The sequence below is a fragment of the Anabrus simplex genome, chromosome 1 (assembly GCF_040414725.1).
Source record: "Anabrus simplex isolate iqAnaSimp1 chromosome 1, ASM4041472v1, whole genome shotgun sequence".
NCBI lineage: Eukaryota > Metazoa > Arthropoda > Insecta > Orthoptera > Tettigoniidae > Anabrus > Anabrus simplex.
This window is the reverse complement of record NC_090265.1, coordinates 1,200,292,096-1,200,310,074: the sequence shown is the minus strand read 5'-3', so window position 1 is coordinate 1,200,310,074 and position 17,979 is coordinate 1,200,292,096. Positions and strand designations below refer to the sequence as shown.

The 17,979-nt window shown below is 38.3% G+C and overlaps 1 protein-coding gene across 1 annotated transcript in view; it reads left to right on the top strand.

Moving 5' to 3' along the window:
* LOC136877482 (condensin complex subunit 2) overlaps nucleotides 1-17,979 on the top strand; it is a 204,642-nt gene that overhangs the window by 72,983 nt on the left and 113,680 nt on the right. The window contains exon 6 of the mRNA XM_067151574.2: nucleotides 9,122-9,374. Coding sequence (XP_067007675.1) covers nucleotides 9,122-9,374 — 253 coding nt within the window. The remainder of the gene's footprint in view (nucleotides 1-9,121; nucleotides 9,375-17,979) is intronic.

Sequence of the window (17,979 nt, the reverse complement as noted above, 5' to 3'; positions counted from 1 at the left end):
ACCAAGTTGTATAGCGCTGCCCTGATGGTTGCTTTCCATGTTGTCTACTCCTACGCTGATAATGTTGTTATGAAATGGCTATAACGAGTGCATTCATTGACCCCTGTGCGTGTGCTGCTACCAAACGGAACAAGACACTAGTTACACGTCACCACCTTCAAAAGTGAAATGTGAGCCATACCCGGACGTACAAACAATAAAGTGTAAACCAATATAGTACGCCCCTCGTAGTTCTGTAGCCTCATTTAGTTCCACACCTCTTGAAACTGATCATTTGGTCTCCCTCTACCTGTTTTAGTTGGTTAAGAAATTGTTTTCAATGTTACTGTATTTATTTGTGTATTAGACCCCCTCACGTATTAGACCCTCCCTGGCTTTTTGAGACGAAGAAATTGAAAAAAATCTTGCGTACAAGACCCTTTCAACGTAATTCGTCAGAGAAGAACAAACCGGGCGAGTTGGCCATGCGGTTAGGAGCGTGCAGCTGTGAGCTTGCATCCGGGAGATAGTGGGTTGAAACCCCACTGTCGGCAGCCCTGAAGATGGTTTTCCGTCTTTTCCCATTTTCACACCAGGCAAATGCTGGGGCTGTATCTCAATTAAGGCCACGGCCGCTTCCTTCCCATTCCTAGGCCTTTCCTGTCCCATCGTCGCCATAAGACCTATCTGTGTTTGCGCGACGTAAAGCAAATAGGAAAAAAAAAGAGAGAGAAGAAGAACGATTCCGTTTCTAAGCGGGTACAAGTCTTATCGCAGCTCTGATGACATCGCACAGATTTGTGAATAATTTCGTTCATACGACCCATGCAATGGAAATGCATCGAAGTCATGCGGTATATCTGTGTTTCGTAGCGTAGACCTACTGCAGGTCTGATGACGTTGAACAAATCGGTGAATAGTTTCGTGTCCGATCCGTGCATTGCAAGCATGCATCAGTCTGTGTTTTGTAGTTAAGAATGTCCACCAGCGTAATGGTTAGCACAATTAGCTGTCATTCTCGGGAGTCTGAGTTTGATTCCCGGTACGAAAACATATATCAAGCCTCCTGTAGAGTCATGATAACCTTTTCACTATAAATTTACATGGGAACAGCCATTCTGAAATTTAAATACCGTAAACTAGAGAGTATATAACCTAACCTGTTAAATCAGTTATGCACACTGCTGTATCTTGAGAAGAAGTATCACATTTTATTTCTGTACCTAGTTTTAAAATGAAGCAATTGTTTACTTCAGCCTTTATTTCTAAGCAGTTAACCACTTATCTGTGCCCTTATTGCAAAGATGTTCTCTTAATGTTTGTTTACAATCATACGGAGTTTAGGGGTATTATTAATCAAAGTCGACTGCACGTTTGAATGTCGGGGAGAGCGATCAACACTGCTACTACACTAGGTTGTGCACAAAGGCAGATCCCCAAGGCAGCGCAGAATAAACATTTCCCAGATAAGATCATGAGGCAAGCTGCCCTAATCAGAAGATCGCCATTTTATATAGCAGAAGCTACCATAGGATTTTAGCAAGTCAAACAGCCAACACATTCTTTTACCACAATCCAAAGAGCAATTCTCGGATGTTAAACAGTCAACACGGCCTTTTACTATAACCATAAGAGCAACAATTAAGGAAGATATTCAGTACAAATTATAAACAACAAATACCTGAAGACTGGTATACAATGACATAGACTTTTATTCAAGTACAAGAGGTTTTAAAAAAAAAAAAATAATAAGTGCCTCATCATAGACGTTTTAGGATATTTTAAAGTATGTTTATTAGAAAGCAAGGTTTTTAACATCACTGCAAACGCAAATTTTAATTAAGTATTCTTCTCACAAATGCCTGAAGATTGTTACAAACACTGACTTTTTATTCATGCCACCTAGTATATGTATTTCACCTTAGACGCTTTTTAAATATTTTAAATATGTACTTTAGTATATAAGTTTTAAACACAATTGTTGACGCGAATTGTAATTTAAGTATCATTCACACATATCTCCTTACCCCCAACCTCCCCCCCACCCCCTCCCTTTTCATTTAAAGCACCTAGAACAATAGTTTTTGGGATCCCATGGGACATAGTTTTAAGATCTAATGTACTTGCTGTCCAAATGTTCTCATCTAAGATATTTATATACAGCTGAAGATGACCACTAAGTGGTCGAAACATGTTCTGTGTGTGTTAATGTATTTTTAATTTTGCCTAAGGCAAAAGAAATAAAGTATCGATTAGGTGGCTTTTTAGATTAATTTGTTGATTTACTCATTGATACGGCCATGAAGTGGACAGCTTGCAATGTCGGGGAGAGCTCGCTCATGCAAGTAGCGAGGAATCGATATGGAAGATGATCAGTTGCATTCAGTGTAAACGCTGAAGCAGAGTATATGAATATTGATAACAGAAAAACTAACGTGCTGAAAATTGTTCGTAATAATGGATGAATCAGTAAAAGGGTTCTCATTGTAACCGAAGGATATTGTATAGATTAATACACAAATTTCTGAAGGGCATAACAATATTGTCATTACAAAGTGATTCTCTTCTACTTTATTACAACGGCTGTGGTCGGGTGTGTCTGTGAGCCTGACATCTCACTAGCTTATGATCTCTCACTTGAAATTTCTTCTGTTAAATGCGGGTTGCACTAAATCGAGGTCACACAAAGTCGGGGTTATACTGTATCTGGTTTATTTCTTTCTTTGCTGAGAATGGCAGATTTTCTAAAGTAGCATTTTCACATCTGACGTACTTTTCTTTGGTTTCTAATTTAGCATGATGTAGCACTATTGAAGTGTTTTAAGTCTTCTGTTTTCATTTCTGTAACATGAAAAGGAGTTGATACCAGTATTTTGAACGAAAGGATATTCGGTTAAATTTGCATTTGTTCATGGATACGCATGGACCAGTTAACAGCTGATAGCCAGGCCGTCCCGATGAGGCAATATGGGCCAGAACTGGGTTGAGCGGTCAAGGACACGTGGGCTACGTCACAGCACTGTCTACTCATCCCAGCTGAATCTGTCTGCATCGAGAAACATGAATACCAATTAAATATTATTTTTTCCTTTTCTGTGGATTTTCGTCAGATTGTATTCTAGATTAATTAATTTCTCTAGTATTAGATAGATTTGATCTTTACTTTCATCTTGGTGTTGGTTAATTGGAGCATGAGTGTTATTAGTTCATTAGTCGAGTATGTGTATTACGATCTTCAAAGATTATCACTGGAATATTGAGGCCCTAATAATGATAATAATAATAATGAAATATTTTAATAATACTTTCAGAAGCTGACATTAAAGCAATGACCTAAAGTAGAATATTGATTAAAGTTGAGATGTATTCTATTTTGAATCAGATTGTAACATTAATTTCATTCCTTGGCAGCCATGTGATATTTATTTGTTCGGAATATTTTTCATGAGATAGGGAATAATAATTAGAAAATAACAGCTCATCTCCATTGGGGAGGTACCTAAAAAGAGCTATGCCACCTTGGGATAAGGAAACGAGCTTACTTTAGTTAAAAAATATTGGCGGTTGTTGCTATTAATATCCTAGCTGGCAAGATCATTAAAAAAGTGATCGTTTAATGTCTTGTAATTCGGGCCAATATAGTTAACTTTTGGACAAAAGTAGTTTTAAAACGTGATAAGAACAATCCAGTCATAATGATTGTTTTACTTGCTAACGTACCAAACAAATAATAATGTTATTGATTTTATGTCCCCATGAACTACTTTTAAGATTTTTGGAAACGCGAAACAAGACATACTCTGCGTCAATAAAAAATAGAGACAATGAACATACGAAATTAAACATTATGATAATAAAATGCATTACCGCCACTCCTGTAGATATCCATAATGTGTCAAGCTTTCCTGTTATTTATTTTTATTCTTTCCGTCATGGAACTTCTGGTACTATCCGGGCACTTAACCTAAACAATGCAGTCTGCCTTATCTCAATTACAGCTATTAAGGTAAATCCTGATGTTGTAAATGTAGAGGACAAACATAAAATATACTTCAAAGGTCTGGCTTTCAGCAGCTGCAGTTATCCAAAGAATGCTTCTAGTCACTATGTATTACATTCAGAAGTACAACTCGTAACATACACGAGTTATCAGCTGGTGGGTTGGCACGCTTTCTACAGCACGGCTTTATTCGGAAGGGGTGGCTTCTGTTACACATACACCAACTGGGAATAACAGAGATCATCTCCAGAAACCCTTTGCGAATAGAATCTCACTGTATGGACTCTGTAATTGTATTTCAAAAAGACGGGATCTCGAATGCTCTCAATGGCAGTGCATGGCTGACGAGATGGCTCTGAAGATGACGTCAGTAGCAAGGAAGTTGACGGCACAAGACGGCAATAATTCACATAAAAGCAGTGATCAGGTTTACTGTGTGGTAGGCCTACTGCTCTACTAACAAAGACAAATGACTCGCCATTAAGTTCTTTTGTATTAATATTGTATAATACATTAATATTATATCCCTATATTATCCCTTTTCTCTATGGGGTCGAGTATGAAGTGAGACGAATCTCTGCAGCAAATTTTTATGACCAGATGCCCTTCCTGACATCAGTCTCATCACAAGAGTTAATGAAATGAAATGAATGACGTGATATAAGAGTTACTAAAACTAACTATTTATGTTACTTATATGCCTAAAAGTCACGTGTTCACCATTTATTCTTTTAAATTTAGAAATACTGCCTTCCAACAAAAATAGCCAGTAAAACTCAGAATACATTCATAAGTTTGTTGAAGAGTAGTGTAGAATGTTTACACGCACAATTTACAGCTCTTTATAACCTAGAAATCATGTGTTCACTGCACAAAATTTGAGGTTATCGCATCTTGGACCCCCCTCCCCTACGTTTTTGGCTGTAAAAATAAATTAAAAACTGGTTTTTAGTTCCACATTAAACTTTGTCCGTGTACAGCTTGGATTTTCTAGAAGTAGCTGATCCTTTCAAATAATAAAAGTAAGTTATAACTTACTTATGCATCACATTATAGCTATGATGTACGCAATTCTACTGTCACTGGGATTGTCACCAATCAACCTAAAAACCCCAAAAATTGTGCATTCAACATTAATTTCTGTCATTTTGGACGTTTTCTTTTTCCTCTCTTTTTCAATCCCCATGGCGGTGGAGGCCGAACTTGCACTTAAATGGCATCCAGAATGTCACAATTCATCTCAGTGACCCCAAAAACTATGGATTCGACATTAATATCAGTCGCCCCCTCCTCACCCCTACTCCTAGGGGTGCTAGGGATGTCTTACCTTCATAGTATATTTTTTTCGGTTAGTAAGTCATGTGTACCAAGTTTGGTTGAGAGCTATGCTGGAAAACGCACACACATCCATAATCTTGGTCATTTTGGATGTTCTTTTTCACCTGTTCTAACCCCCATTCTGATTGGGGCTGAACTTTGACTTAAATGGCTGAACTTTGACTTAAATGGCATCCAGATTGTCACAGTTCGCTCAGCAACCCAGAAAACTGTGAATATAACACTAATATCAGTCGTTTTCAGTTATATTTACATTTCACCCCCTCCCCATGGGAGGCTAGGGGTGTCTTGTCCCCACAGTAGTCTTTTCCAGATAGCAAAACAAATTTGCACCAAGTTTGGTTGAGAACTATGCTGGAGCATACAAACATACATCAATAATCTCGGTCATTTTGGACTTTTTCTTTTTCACCCCTTCTCACCTCTTATGCCGATGGGGAATGAACTTGGACTTAAAAGACATCCGGTATGTCATTATTCATCTCAGCGATCCCGAAAACTGTGGATTCAACAAGATTTTTTAACTAAAGTAAACTCGTTTCCTATCCCAAGGTGGTGTAGCTCTTTTTAGGCACGTCCCCATTGGAGAGGATTATTATTCCCTATCTCATGAAAAATATTCTGAAGAAATAAATATCACGTGACTGTCAAGGAATGAAATTAATGTTACGATCTGATTCAAAAGATTAGAATTTGTCTCAACTTTAATCAATATTCTAATCTAAGTCATTGCTTTAATGTCACGCAGGTAACATTGCTAGTCTAATCCATACAGGTATACGTCAAACCGCTCCGCCTTATGTTTTGTAGGTCCGTACACGTTGAACCGCCTTGAACGGTTAAAATACTTAATCATCATCATTTGTCACTTTATCATTGTCACTGTCGCTGTCAGATATTGAACCCCACAGTGCTTCCATTCTCTTCGGTTGTGTCCGTTGCAATGAAAATTGATGTTTTGGTGCTCTTGGTTACCATCTCTGCTGGGGTTAATTTCCATGCATCCAGGATCCATTCACACATTTGAGAAATTGAAGGCCTTTTCAGTCGTCCGCTTGGTGTCATTTTCCTACAGTTCCACCTCCATTCGGTGAAGAAATGCCGCAGATGTGCCTTAAAATGCGGGTTGATGGTGACATCTAGGGTTTGCAGCATTCCCGTCATTCTACCAGGAATCACAACATGTCTTTTTCACTTTCTCTGTCAAGTGGCCACAGAAACTGTCAATCACCAACCTGGATGGCTGACGTAACAGAGCACCAGGACAATAAAACCACATTGTTTTTACCCAGTCCATGTACAAATCTTTGTTCATACACCCCCTTTCCTTCACTCTCATCCCTGGGGCAGTTTTTCCTTTTGCATTGTTTTTTGCTTAAAAATTGCCAAAGGGTGTAGTTTGTCCCCATCAGCAGTGATACACAACATTACAGTACAATGCTGTTTTCCTGCCCCTGCAGTTCGAACTTGAACGGTTTTTTCACCTGCTTTGTTGACCGTAGTTTCCTCAGGCATTTAGAAAAATACACGAGTTTTGACAACATTTTCTATTGCTTCCATGCTTTAATCATGCTTCTACTGCGCAAGTTGGCCGTGCGGTTAGTAGCGCGCAGCTGTGAGCTCGCATCTGGGACATAGTGGATTTGAACCTCACTGTCGGCAGCCCTGAAAATGGTTTTCCGTGGTTTCCCATTTTCACACCAGGCAATTGCTGGAGCTGTACCTTAATTAAGGCCACGGCCGCTTCCTTCCCATTCCTAGACCTTTCCTGTCCCATCGTCGCCATAAGACCTATCTGAGTCGGTGCGACGTAAAGCAACTAGCAAAAAAAAAAAAATCATCCTTCTTCCTTATATTCAAGACATAATGCTGAAATGCGATCGGTTCCTCCTGGTACGTTTCAGGTAGCCGCTGAGCCATTAATATTATTTCTTTTGTGCCATAAAGCATTTTGCCCACCCATAACTTGCCTTAAATTGACTTTCAGGAATTTCCATTCTTTCAGCTATTTTTCATCCTTCAAACTGTAGCATTTCAACAGAAATAGGAAATCCGTCTGCTTGTATTTTATGTACGTACTCCATAATGTTGTTTTCCAGTTCTGAATATTGCGCTTTTTTCCCCGCAAAATGCCTGCCGATTCTCTGACATTGTTTAAGTGCATCTTCAATTAAAATCCAACGCCACACGTTCTCTTCATCATCATCAAACTTCATTCCTGCTTCTCTATTACAGTTTTCTTTGGCGTAACACACCATTTGTAATTTTGTAATTTTGAACTTGCTCTGACATGACCCGTGTTCCTCAGTTTACAGCGGTCAACTGCCATGCAAACAAATGTATTATTACAACCTTCATCCCCTTAGTTAAGGCTGTACCTGATACAATTAGGCAAGCATTGAACTCTAAAGGATATACAACATTGCTACATTTCGGAGGAAGAAGCTACGTACTTTGAGTCTATAACAGAATTCAGAAAAAAGCATTCCCCATAGAAGTTGTTTTAAAATTCAGGTGTGGCTGATATGCGCGAGTGGCCTATACACATGTAAATACGGTAAGTCATGTGTAGCAGCTTTGATTGAAATTGCTTCAGTGGTTTAGGAGGAGATTTGGGGGAGGACCCACACACACATATATCTTTCGTGCCAGGGAGTAAGAGTATGTCATGTTGTATTGGGTCATCATATTACAAGTCATTGAATTAATTTTCAACAGCACCGGGCAATATGGCTGTGCGGTTAGGGGCATCCAGAAGGTAGTGGGTTTGAACCCCACTGTCAGCAGCCCTGAATATGGTTTTCTGTAGTTTCCCATTTTCACAGCAGGCAAATGTACCTTAATTAAGGCCACTGCCACTTCCTTCCCATCCATAGGCCTTTCCTATCCCATCAACACAATAAGACCTATCTGTGTCGGTGAGACAAAACAAGTTGTTTAAAAAAAATTCAACAGCAGAAGAAAATAATTATTTTAAAAAATTGAAAATAATTTTTTTTTGAAATATGTTGATGTAGGCCTGTTCATTTCAACCCCTCTACAATTATTCCTGTCTTCATTTTTAAAACACCAAAATGTCCTGAAATGCAGCTACTTTTGACTTATACTCTTTATACCTGGCACGAAAGATATATATATATATCGTAAGTTTCTACGCATTATCCCTTTTTCTTTTTCACTTGTCATTTCTAGTGTTTTCTTCACAACTACTTATTACTACTTCATATCTGCCATACTGTACACAAGTAGCATGTGATTGAGGACAGGTACAGCTATTGTTCAGCTTGTGTATCCAACAGGGTCTGCACATTATGAATGCTTCTTTGTGCTTGGCATAGCTCATTGTCTCGCAGCGTAAACGTTAGATGAGTATTTCATAGAAATTATGTTCTTTAAAAAGGGAGGGAAGGAGCCTATGGATGTCTTTTAACGCATGCCCTAAACCAATAACTCAGATTTGTCATAATCTTGGCATATCCCACCAGTATCTTCATTCGCTGCCTAAGTTGTACTTTGTCATAGCCTCTTTTGTTTCTTTACCTTATGCTTGCTTATGTAGAGATGTTTCTCACTAAAAAGATTTTCCACTGAAATGTATGTTTTCATATTTTGGAGTACAAAGTGTTTGTAGATAAACCTTTTTCACGTCGACAGTTCAGAAGGCATTTTTTTCTGTTCTTTTTTTTTTTAATCTGAACAATGTTGTTACTTCTTGATCTTTGAACATATTTTCAAATCTAGTATTTTTGTACTTCAAGTTTTATGTGGATGCTAGTTGCAACATGTGCATTTGTATGTTTACAGCCAAAGAGATGTGTGGCAAAGAACGAAGAAGGTCTAAATGCTGTGGTGGAGCAGGATTACCGTCTTGATCCTATGTACATGTATATGAATAGCAAATTTGGTGACAGTCAGCCTGGGTTTATCAACTTCATGGGCCATATGAACCTTAGAGATGACAATTGTGAGCTAATGATGTTCCCCAATGAACGTTACTGGCAAAAGTTACAGAGTGAGCCATCTAAACCTTCATCTGTTGAAGTGCCTACTATTCCTGGTATGTACGTAGTTGTTTTAGTATAAGAACTTTATAAAAAATAGTGACACATTTCATATGCTAACTTATATTTACCTACATAATGATTAGGAAACTTCCCAACAGTCGTCACCTTGAAGCTAATTGTAAGTTGATATTTGACCTTTTTTTGATGATTTATTCTTCAGTTCTGATTTGCTTGACAAGGTTTGCTGGAGAAGAGATGGAATGTCAGCAGTCATCATCATTGTGTTGTTTTGTTCTCATATTTTGAAAATGTCAACTGTAGAACAATTAATGATTTACAAATGTTATGCTTTCTTAGAGTCTCATCTTCTGAGACTGTGCAAGAAGCATTTTTAATATTTTTTTAAGTAGAGGATGAAGAAACACCTTGTGTTTCACCTTTTTTGGTATACCAAAGGATATTTGTAAGAGCTTGTGCATTATTGTACATTCATGTTATTTTTAAAGCTTATGGAAGATCGATGTGATGAAGCTTGAAATGCTGACAGTGTTAATGAGATGTTTAAGCACTTGAAGTAGGGGAAGAGTCTGTAATACTGTAGGATGTTCCCTTGCAAAGTAGGGACATTCTGTCACGAGGTGAAGAGCCGTATGTCTTGATTTCTCTGGTTAGTTGCTGAGTGGTGAAGTAATTACTGTATTTCCTTGCGTGTTAGACCACGTGTATATTCTTCAGCAAATTTATGATTCTGAGTCTTAATGGCTACCTTCGTTGAAAGGCTGTATTTCTAAATTTAAAAAATAAAGCCAACAATAAATGGTGAACACATGAATTTTAGGCAGCCAGGCTGAGTGGCTCAGATGCTTGAGGCGCTGGCCTTCTGACCCAACTTGGCAGGTTTGATCCTGGCTCAGTTAGGTGGTATTTGAAGGTGCTGAAATACCGTCAGCCTCGTGTCGGCATGTAAACGAACTCGTGTGGGACTAAATTCCGGCACCTCAGTGTCTCTGAAAACCATAGAAGTAGTTAGTGGGACGTAAAGCTAATAACATTATTATCATCATCATCATTATTATTATTATTATTATTATTATTATTATTAGGCATACTGCTGTAAATATAATCAGTTGGTTTTATTTATTCTTGTATCACGTCACTCATTTCACCTCATTAACTTCTATGTCAAGTTGATGTCAGGAAGGGCATCTGGTTGTAATAACTCGCTACGGAGATTCATCTCGCTTCATACCCGACCCCGTAGAAAACGCATCCATCAATCCAGCTCCGTCCGCCGATCACTCAGGCTGCTCAAGGTGAGTTCATTTCTAGTATTCTCTGGGTTTTCCTAGACTTTTCTTTTTGATCTTTCCTCCGATCTTTTGCCTAATTCGACTTCTAATTTCTTCCCCAGGTTCCTCAACCCATATTGAAGTGGGAATTAATTCTTTGGATCTAACCAAGTTCATGTTTACGTTTATTTTCCGGAACCAAACTACAGAACACACATAGTGTCAACTTCATATGACAATAAACCCCACAGCATAATTTAACAGTTTTAGAAAACTTAAGATATATACAAGCTGGACAAACCGCCATGGGTATACAGCAACGGAGTCATCATTTTAACGGATTTTAAAATGGAATGCAACTTCATCGTCTACCATATTTTATTTTGTATTCATCCGTGCAAATGTTATAGTGTGTTTTTAAAGTTGTTTTAAAGTCATATTTCATATTCATCCATGCAGATGTTATAGTGTGTTTAAAGTTGTTTTAAGGTTTTATTGTGTTTGTCCGATTTAACTTTGTGGCTGATGATGGCATATATCTGATGCCGAAACTAGTACCTCATGTGAACGATATGTGATTCTTTCACATTAATAAACCTTTGTATTGAATAGGAGGAACCCTCTTAATTTTTAAATATTGTAACTTCTCCCTGGCCGAAATCCTCCTTGGTACTCTCCAAGTTCTTGGTCCAGTTGTTCCTGTATTCTTGAGTGAATAATTTTCGAAAAGATCTTATATGTGACATCAAGAAGGGATATCACTCTTTAATTATTGGGATCTGACCTATCACCTTTCTTGTGTAGGGGGTGGATTATTGCTGAGTTCCATTCCTCAGGCATTTTTTGGGTCTTCACAGTTGAGTAATTTTTTGAAGTAGACTGCCAAGATATTTGCATTGTCTTGGTTGATATGTGCCATTTTCCCATTTTCATTTATCAGCATAAGTGTTGGTGGATAGATGAACCAATGTTTCTCGTTAATGAGTTCTGAGAAGAACTGTTTCCATTATTTCGTCGAAAATATGTCATTGCCAGAAGATCCTGTGGATAGTCTGGCTGCCTGTTTTCGCTGTTGCTCAGTTAGCACCACCCAGGAGGCACGTGTAGGGCAATTAGAGGTTAAACCTACGGACATGATATTCAATTGTGAAGCACAAATTACTTTGTTTCTCAGCTGTAAATATGTATATATATTACTGATATTGTCTATATGAGCCATACGCTAAATAATAATAAGTGTTGGTGGAGTATATTTAGACTGAAACTGTTTAAACGTCTTGTAATAATCCCTTGTTTTATGTTGCTTGAATGATTCATCTATTGTTCTGAGCATTTCATTCTGATGATTACTTTTAATTCTTTGAATTTCTTTAGCCACTTGTCTTCTAGCATTAGTTAGTTCTGCTCTGGATTTGTCAGTTTTTCTTTGTTGATCATTTAACCATGCTTTGTGCCTTGTTTGAATTGCCTTATCGCACTTCTCATTCCACCAGACATGTTTCTTTCTCCTTTTAATGGGAGCAAGTTCTTCAGCTACTATGTATTGCATTCGGAAGTACAACTCGTAACATTACGCACGCTAGTTATCAGCTGGTGGTTTGGCACTCTTTCTACATGGCTTTATTCGAAAGGAGTGGCTTCTGCTACACATACACCAACTGGGAATATAAGAGACCATCTCCAGAAAACATTTGGGAATATATTCACACTGTTTGGACTATAGTCGGGAACAAATCTATTTTTAAAAGGTTCAAAAAGACAGGGCCTCGAATGCTCTTGATTGCAGGGCTGCTGCAGCTGCTATGGCTGACGAGATGGCAGTGAAGATGACATCACTTGGAATGCTGACACGCCGGTAGCAGGGAAATTGGCGGCGCAAGACGATAATTCAAATGAAAGCAGTGATCAGGTTTACTGTGTGGTAGACCTACTGCTCAACTCACAGAGACAAATGATTGGCTATTAAGTTATTTTGTATCAATATTGCATAATATGATGATACCCTTATCCCTTTTCTCTACGGGATTGAATATGAAGCAAGACGAATCTTCGTAGCTAGTTTTACGACCGTATGCCCTTCTTGACGTCAGCCTCATCAGAGGAATTATTGAGATGTAAAAAAATGACGAGATATATAAGTAATAAAAACTGACTATATTTCACTTTATATATAGGCCTAGCCCTAAAAAGTCGTGTTCTCCATTTGTTTATTTTTACATTTAGAAATACTGCTTTCCATCAAAAATAGCCAGTATAACTCAAATACATTCATAAGTTTGTTAAAGAATAGTGTAGAATGTTTGCATGTACTTTTATACCTCTTTATAGCTTAGAAGTCATGTGTTCACTGCACAAAATTTGAGATTGCATATTGGACCCCCTCTTAATTTTTTTGGCTCTAAAGGTGGGAAAAAAAAGGGGTCTAATGCACGAGTAAATATGGTAAATGATCACAGTGTTAATGATCTCATTTGATATGTTAACAGCAACATCCGTGAATATTTCTTAATTAAATTAAACTCGTATCCTTCTTGTGAGGTGTTGCAGCTCTTTTCAAGCACGCCCCCATTGAGGTGAGCTGCATGCACCATTTTACTGCATTCCAACCTTCCTGCCATTCCTAAATCTCTGGCAGTACCGGGAATTGAACTTAGGACCCCGAGAATGGCAGCTAATTGTGCTAACCATCGTGCTTTGGAGGCGAACATTCCTAACTACAAAACACAGGTGTACCACATGACTGTGATGCATGCTTGCATTACGCGGGTCAGACGAATTAAACTACTCACCTATTTGTGCCATGTCATCGAAGCTGCAGTATGGCCTGTATCCGCTACATAGTGGAATCGTTCTTCTCTGACGAATTTAAGGAGATCTTATATGTGAGCTTTTATTTTTTTCATTTTCTGTGTCTCAGAATGTCGGGGGGGTTCTAATACACGAGGAAATGCAGTATATTCATTGTGTACAAGTTTGATCTAAAGCAACCCTGGTTTCTTAGGAATTGCATAAGGTGTAATTAGGCCCTAGAGATACAGAAAGTCTATTGTAGATGCTCGGAATGAACATTTTCATGTGAGGGGCATTTTGCAAGTTGTTATACGTTGCATTCCAAATTTTGCTGTAATATTCAGTAAATTCCTGCATCTCGTCATTTGAACTGAACTATTGGCCAAATAGTTCGCTCTTTCATTTCCTCGAAGTTCTGTGTGTTCCTTTTTTTTTTTTTTTTTTTCAATTGGCTTTATGTCACACCGACACAAGTAGGTCTACGGCAGTGATGGGATAGGGAAGGGCTAGGAGTAGGAAGGAAGTGGCCATGGCCTTAATTAAGGTACAGCGTGTGATAATAGGAAAACCACGGAAAACCATCTTCAGGGCTGCCGACAGTGGGGTTCGACCCACTACCTCTCAAATGCAAGCTCACAGCCACGTGCTTCTAAGCGCAGGGCCAACTCACTCGGTGCATGTCCTTTGACCCAGTGAAACGTGATTGAAGTTATCTTATTTGGATAAATGGTTTTCTTTCTGATAGCAACAGCAAGTGGATGCATTGTGCGTCCAATTATGATGGCAAGTACAACTGCCTGGGAGTCTACACGGATAGTGGGGGATTGTTCACTTATTGGTTTGGTGCGACTCCAATCTGTAGCTGTGGAAATTGCACATAGTTCAGCTTGGAAGACAGTGCATTCCATGTGTAGTCTTTATGCACTGGCGTTAATTTCCTTTCAGTGTTTTTCTACTATTAATCCTATCCGGACATGATTATCCATTTTGAAGCTGTCTGTATATATCATTGCATCTGTGACATTAGAAATGGCACCGTTAGCATATTGACATAGATCCACTCATTGAGAAGGTCCTTGAAAGCAAATTTCATTCGTGTAAGCATCTTGCCAAGGTTGGTTTTTATCTGCATGTCGAGAGAAGAAGGCCGTGTGAACAGTGCAAATAAAAATGGCAGGATGCTATAAATCAGGATCTGGATACAGTAAATCTGTAATCAGGTGATGCAGTTGACTGTGTTAAATGGCGTAACAGGATTCACAAAGCGGACACTTTACCAGGTGGGGGAACTAGGCAAAAGATGAAGAATATACAGAATTATTTAGTTATTCTTTTATATGATAATCTGTTGGTTTTATGCCATGTGATATCAGATAAATGACTAGAGAATACAATGTCTCGCAAAGAACTTGCTTTGTTTCTTCAGAAGTAAACTAGAAGAAGCTGTCATTGTAATGATTTTCACCTCCTCATTCCTTACCCCTTGTCTGGGATTTGGTGATTTATGTGCAACACAGTCCTGCAGTTCTTGCAATTTTTGCTGGCTAGACTACCTGTTGTTCAGCAAATCTGTGTTGGCAAGTGTATAGGAATTCAGCCTCTGGTTCCATTAAATTTATCCTGTATCATCAAGAGTTAGTAGTTGTCATTTCTTACTGTGTGGCCAGATTAACACAAGTGTCTCTTGTTCATAATATTGTGCATTTGCTTCTGAATTTCCAGTTCATTGGTGACAGATAATGCTTAACATAGGTGAATTTTCGTTTGAACGTTATTAGCCTGTGCAGAAACGCAGAAGTAGTGTGAGCTCTTTGCATGGACATTCTTACACGGTTTATGTGATTGAAGTGTAAATTTACCTATAAAATATAATTTTAAGTTTATATGTTGTTTACATAAGAATGATTTTAATTATTTACCCATTTTAAGCTTTAATAGTTTATTCTATAACTTTTAGGCTCTTCAGTCTGAAGAAACTAATTTATGAATAAATACATTTATAAACTACCTGAAAAAGAAAACACATGATAACAAAATAATACCTGAAAAGAAAACAACTTGTCAAACATTTTCCTTTTCAGGTAGTTTATAAATTGTATTCATAAACTGAATTGGTCGATGGAGAAAGGAACTATGCGCATCGTATTCTAAGGGAAGAAATCTCGTTTCATCTTTCTTTATCATGAGGAGAAAATAATTTGTCACTGACATGGTTCCTTCCTCCACCGAAAAGTGGCAGCCAAGATTGCCTATGGCACTTGTTACTCCGTATTACAAGAAAAATAAATTACAAAAAATAAGGAAACAGCACACAGGAATGTACACGCATGCACAAAAATGGTGCCCCGACATAAACGATCAACACTGCCCTGCTCCAGTATAAAAAGGAGTGGAAGGGAGTAAATGGGTAGTGCTGAAGGGTCAATGTGTGTATTGCTTTACATCTGCCACTGTCCCCGTTTCAGTTACAACAAAGTCTTGTAGTGAGCTGTCTACCCGCGCACTGCATTAAGCGAGGAAGTGGGGGTACGCCATGCTTTGTTTATATCGGGACACCATTTCTGTGCATGCGTGTACACCACACTGAAAAGCAAAGCTTCTTGCGTATCACTCTTTAAACAGTATGTGTATCATCAGTGTCTAACGGCAGTGCCTTGTCTATGCAATCATTCTTTTCTGTCCTCAGCTCCTCATTTCATTCCATAATAAGAACCATAATGAAGACTCTCTGCCAAGTCTTGAAGGAATTTTTTCTTCAGTCGTCCTCAGCCTTTCTTCTCCGTGATTTTTCCTTCCAGCAGATTGGTAAGAATACTACTATGTTGCAAGATTTGGCGAGTGAATTTAGCTCCTCTTCTCTCTATCGTTAACATCACTTCTCTCTTCCCTTGAATTTCTTGCAGAGTGCTTTTCTTTGTTTTCTCTTCAATCCATTTAATCCTTAGCATTCGTCTCCAGACCAACATCTCAAATGCTTCCAGTTGTTTCCAATCCTGATCTTTGATTGTCCAATATTCACAGCCATACAGTAGCACACTCCATACGAAAGAAATCACAAATTTCTTCCTAATTCCAAAATCTAAATTTGCACTGATGAAAAGATTTCTCTTATTACTAAACGCCTGTTTGGCAAGTACTATTCGCCTTTTGATCTCTTTGCTGCACCTGTTGTCATTGGTTATCAGGCTTCCCAGATAAGGGAAAGTGGTTACTAGTTCCACTATCTTGTCAGTAAGCTTGATGTTGGTGTGAATTCATTCAGGATGTTTACCCACAACTAATACCTTGGACTTCTTCACATCAATGTTTAAGCGTGAATCTGACAAGGCTGATGACGATACATTCAGCATCTTGGACAACTCTTTCTCGGAGTCTGCTTCAATTGCTATGTCATCTGCAAATAAAATGCATTGGATATAGTACCCATTTATATTTACTACTTTGGTATTTGCCTTAAACTTATTTATGGCTTCCTCAATGAATACATTAAAAAAGTTCGGTGAGAGAGAGCAGCCCTGCCTTACACCTTTTCTGATGTTTGCTGTCTGGATACCTCTTCTGATATCTACCATTGTGGTCTGTCGTTCATAGAGTTTCAGGATCAACCTCCTGTCTTTCCAGTCCAAACCTGTAGTTATAAGAATTTTAAACAGTTTGTCCCAACTCACGTTATCAAAAGCCTTTTCAATATCTACAAATGGTGGATAGGTGTTCCTCTCCTCGGAGAGCTAAGATGGCTTCTCTTGTTCCCATCCCTGTCTTAAAGTCAAACTGGTCCTGATCAATTTGCAAATTTAATTTGTTATTTATCCTATTTGTTATTGATAGTAGTGTTTTGGATCTATGAAAGAGCAGAGTTACGGTTCTGTGATTGGAACATTCTACAATACTTCCCTTTTTTGGTATCATAACAGTTTTGCTTTTGGTGCAGTCTTCTGGAATTTCACCTTCAACGTAGCATCTGCATACAATGGCATAGAGAAGTTCTATCAATTTCTCTCCCATTTCTTAAGCAATTCTCCAGGTATGTTATCTGGACAGTAGCTTTATTTTCATGTAATAGCCGACGTGCTGATTCAAACTCCCTACTTGTGATTGTAGGACCTTTATCATCTTGCTCTACTTCATGTTCCGGTTCAGTACACCTTAGATCATTCAGCACATTTCCTCCTTCATACAGTTATTCAAGGAATTCCTTCCACTGTGCACTGATGTCATTATTATCTGTTAAGATTTTCCCATTTTTATCTTTTACTACGGAACTTTTCGTTTTAGGTTTCTGGTTTAATATTTTAATGCTCCTATATGCTCTGTCCGTCCTTCCTTCAACAATATCTCTTCTGATTTCTGATTTTCTCATTTACTTCAACCATCCACACATCTTTCGCTCTTCTACACAGAGTTGTAATTTGATTTTTGACTTTTCTGTATTGTTCTTGGCTTTCTGTTGTGTTCCTTCTCCAGTACGGATTTCTCTTCACTATATGATCCAGTATTTTTCTGGTAATCCATGGTTTTCTTGGTTCCAGTCTTCTTGTTTCCAGTGTTTCATGAGCTTCACCTAGCAAATCTTCTTTTA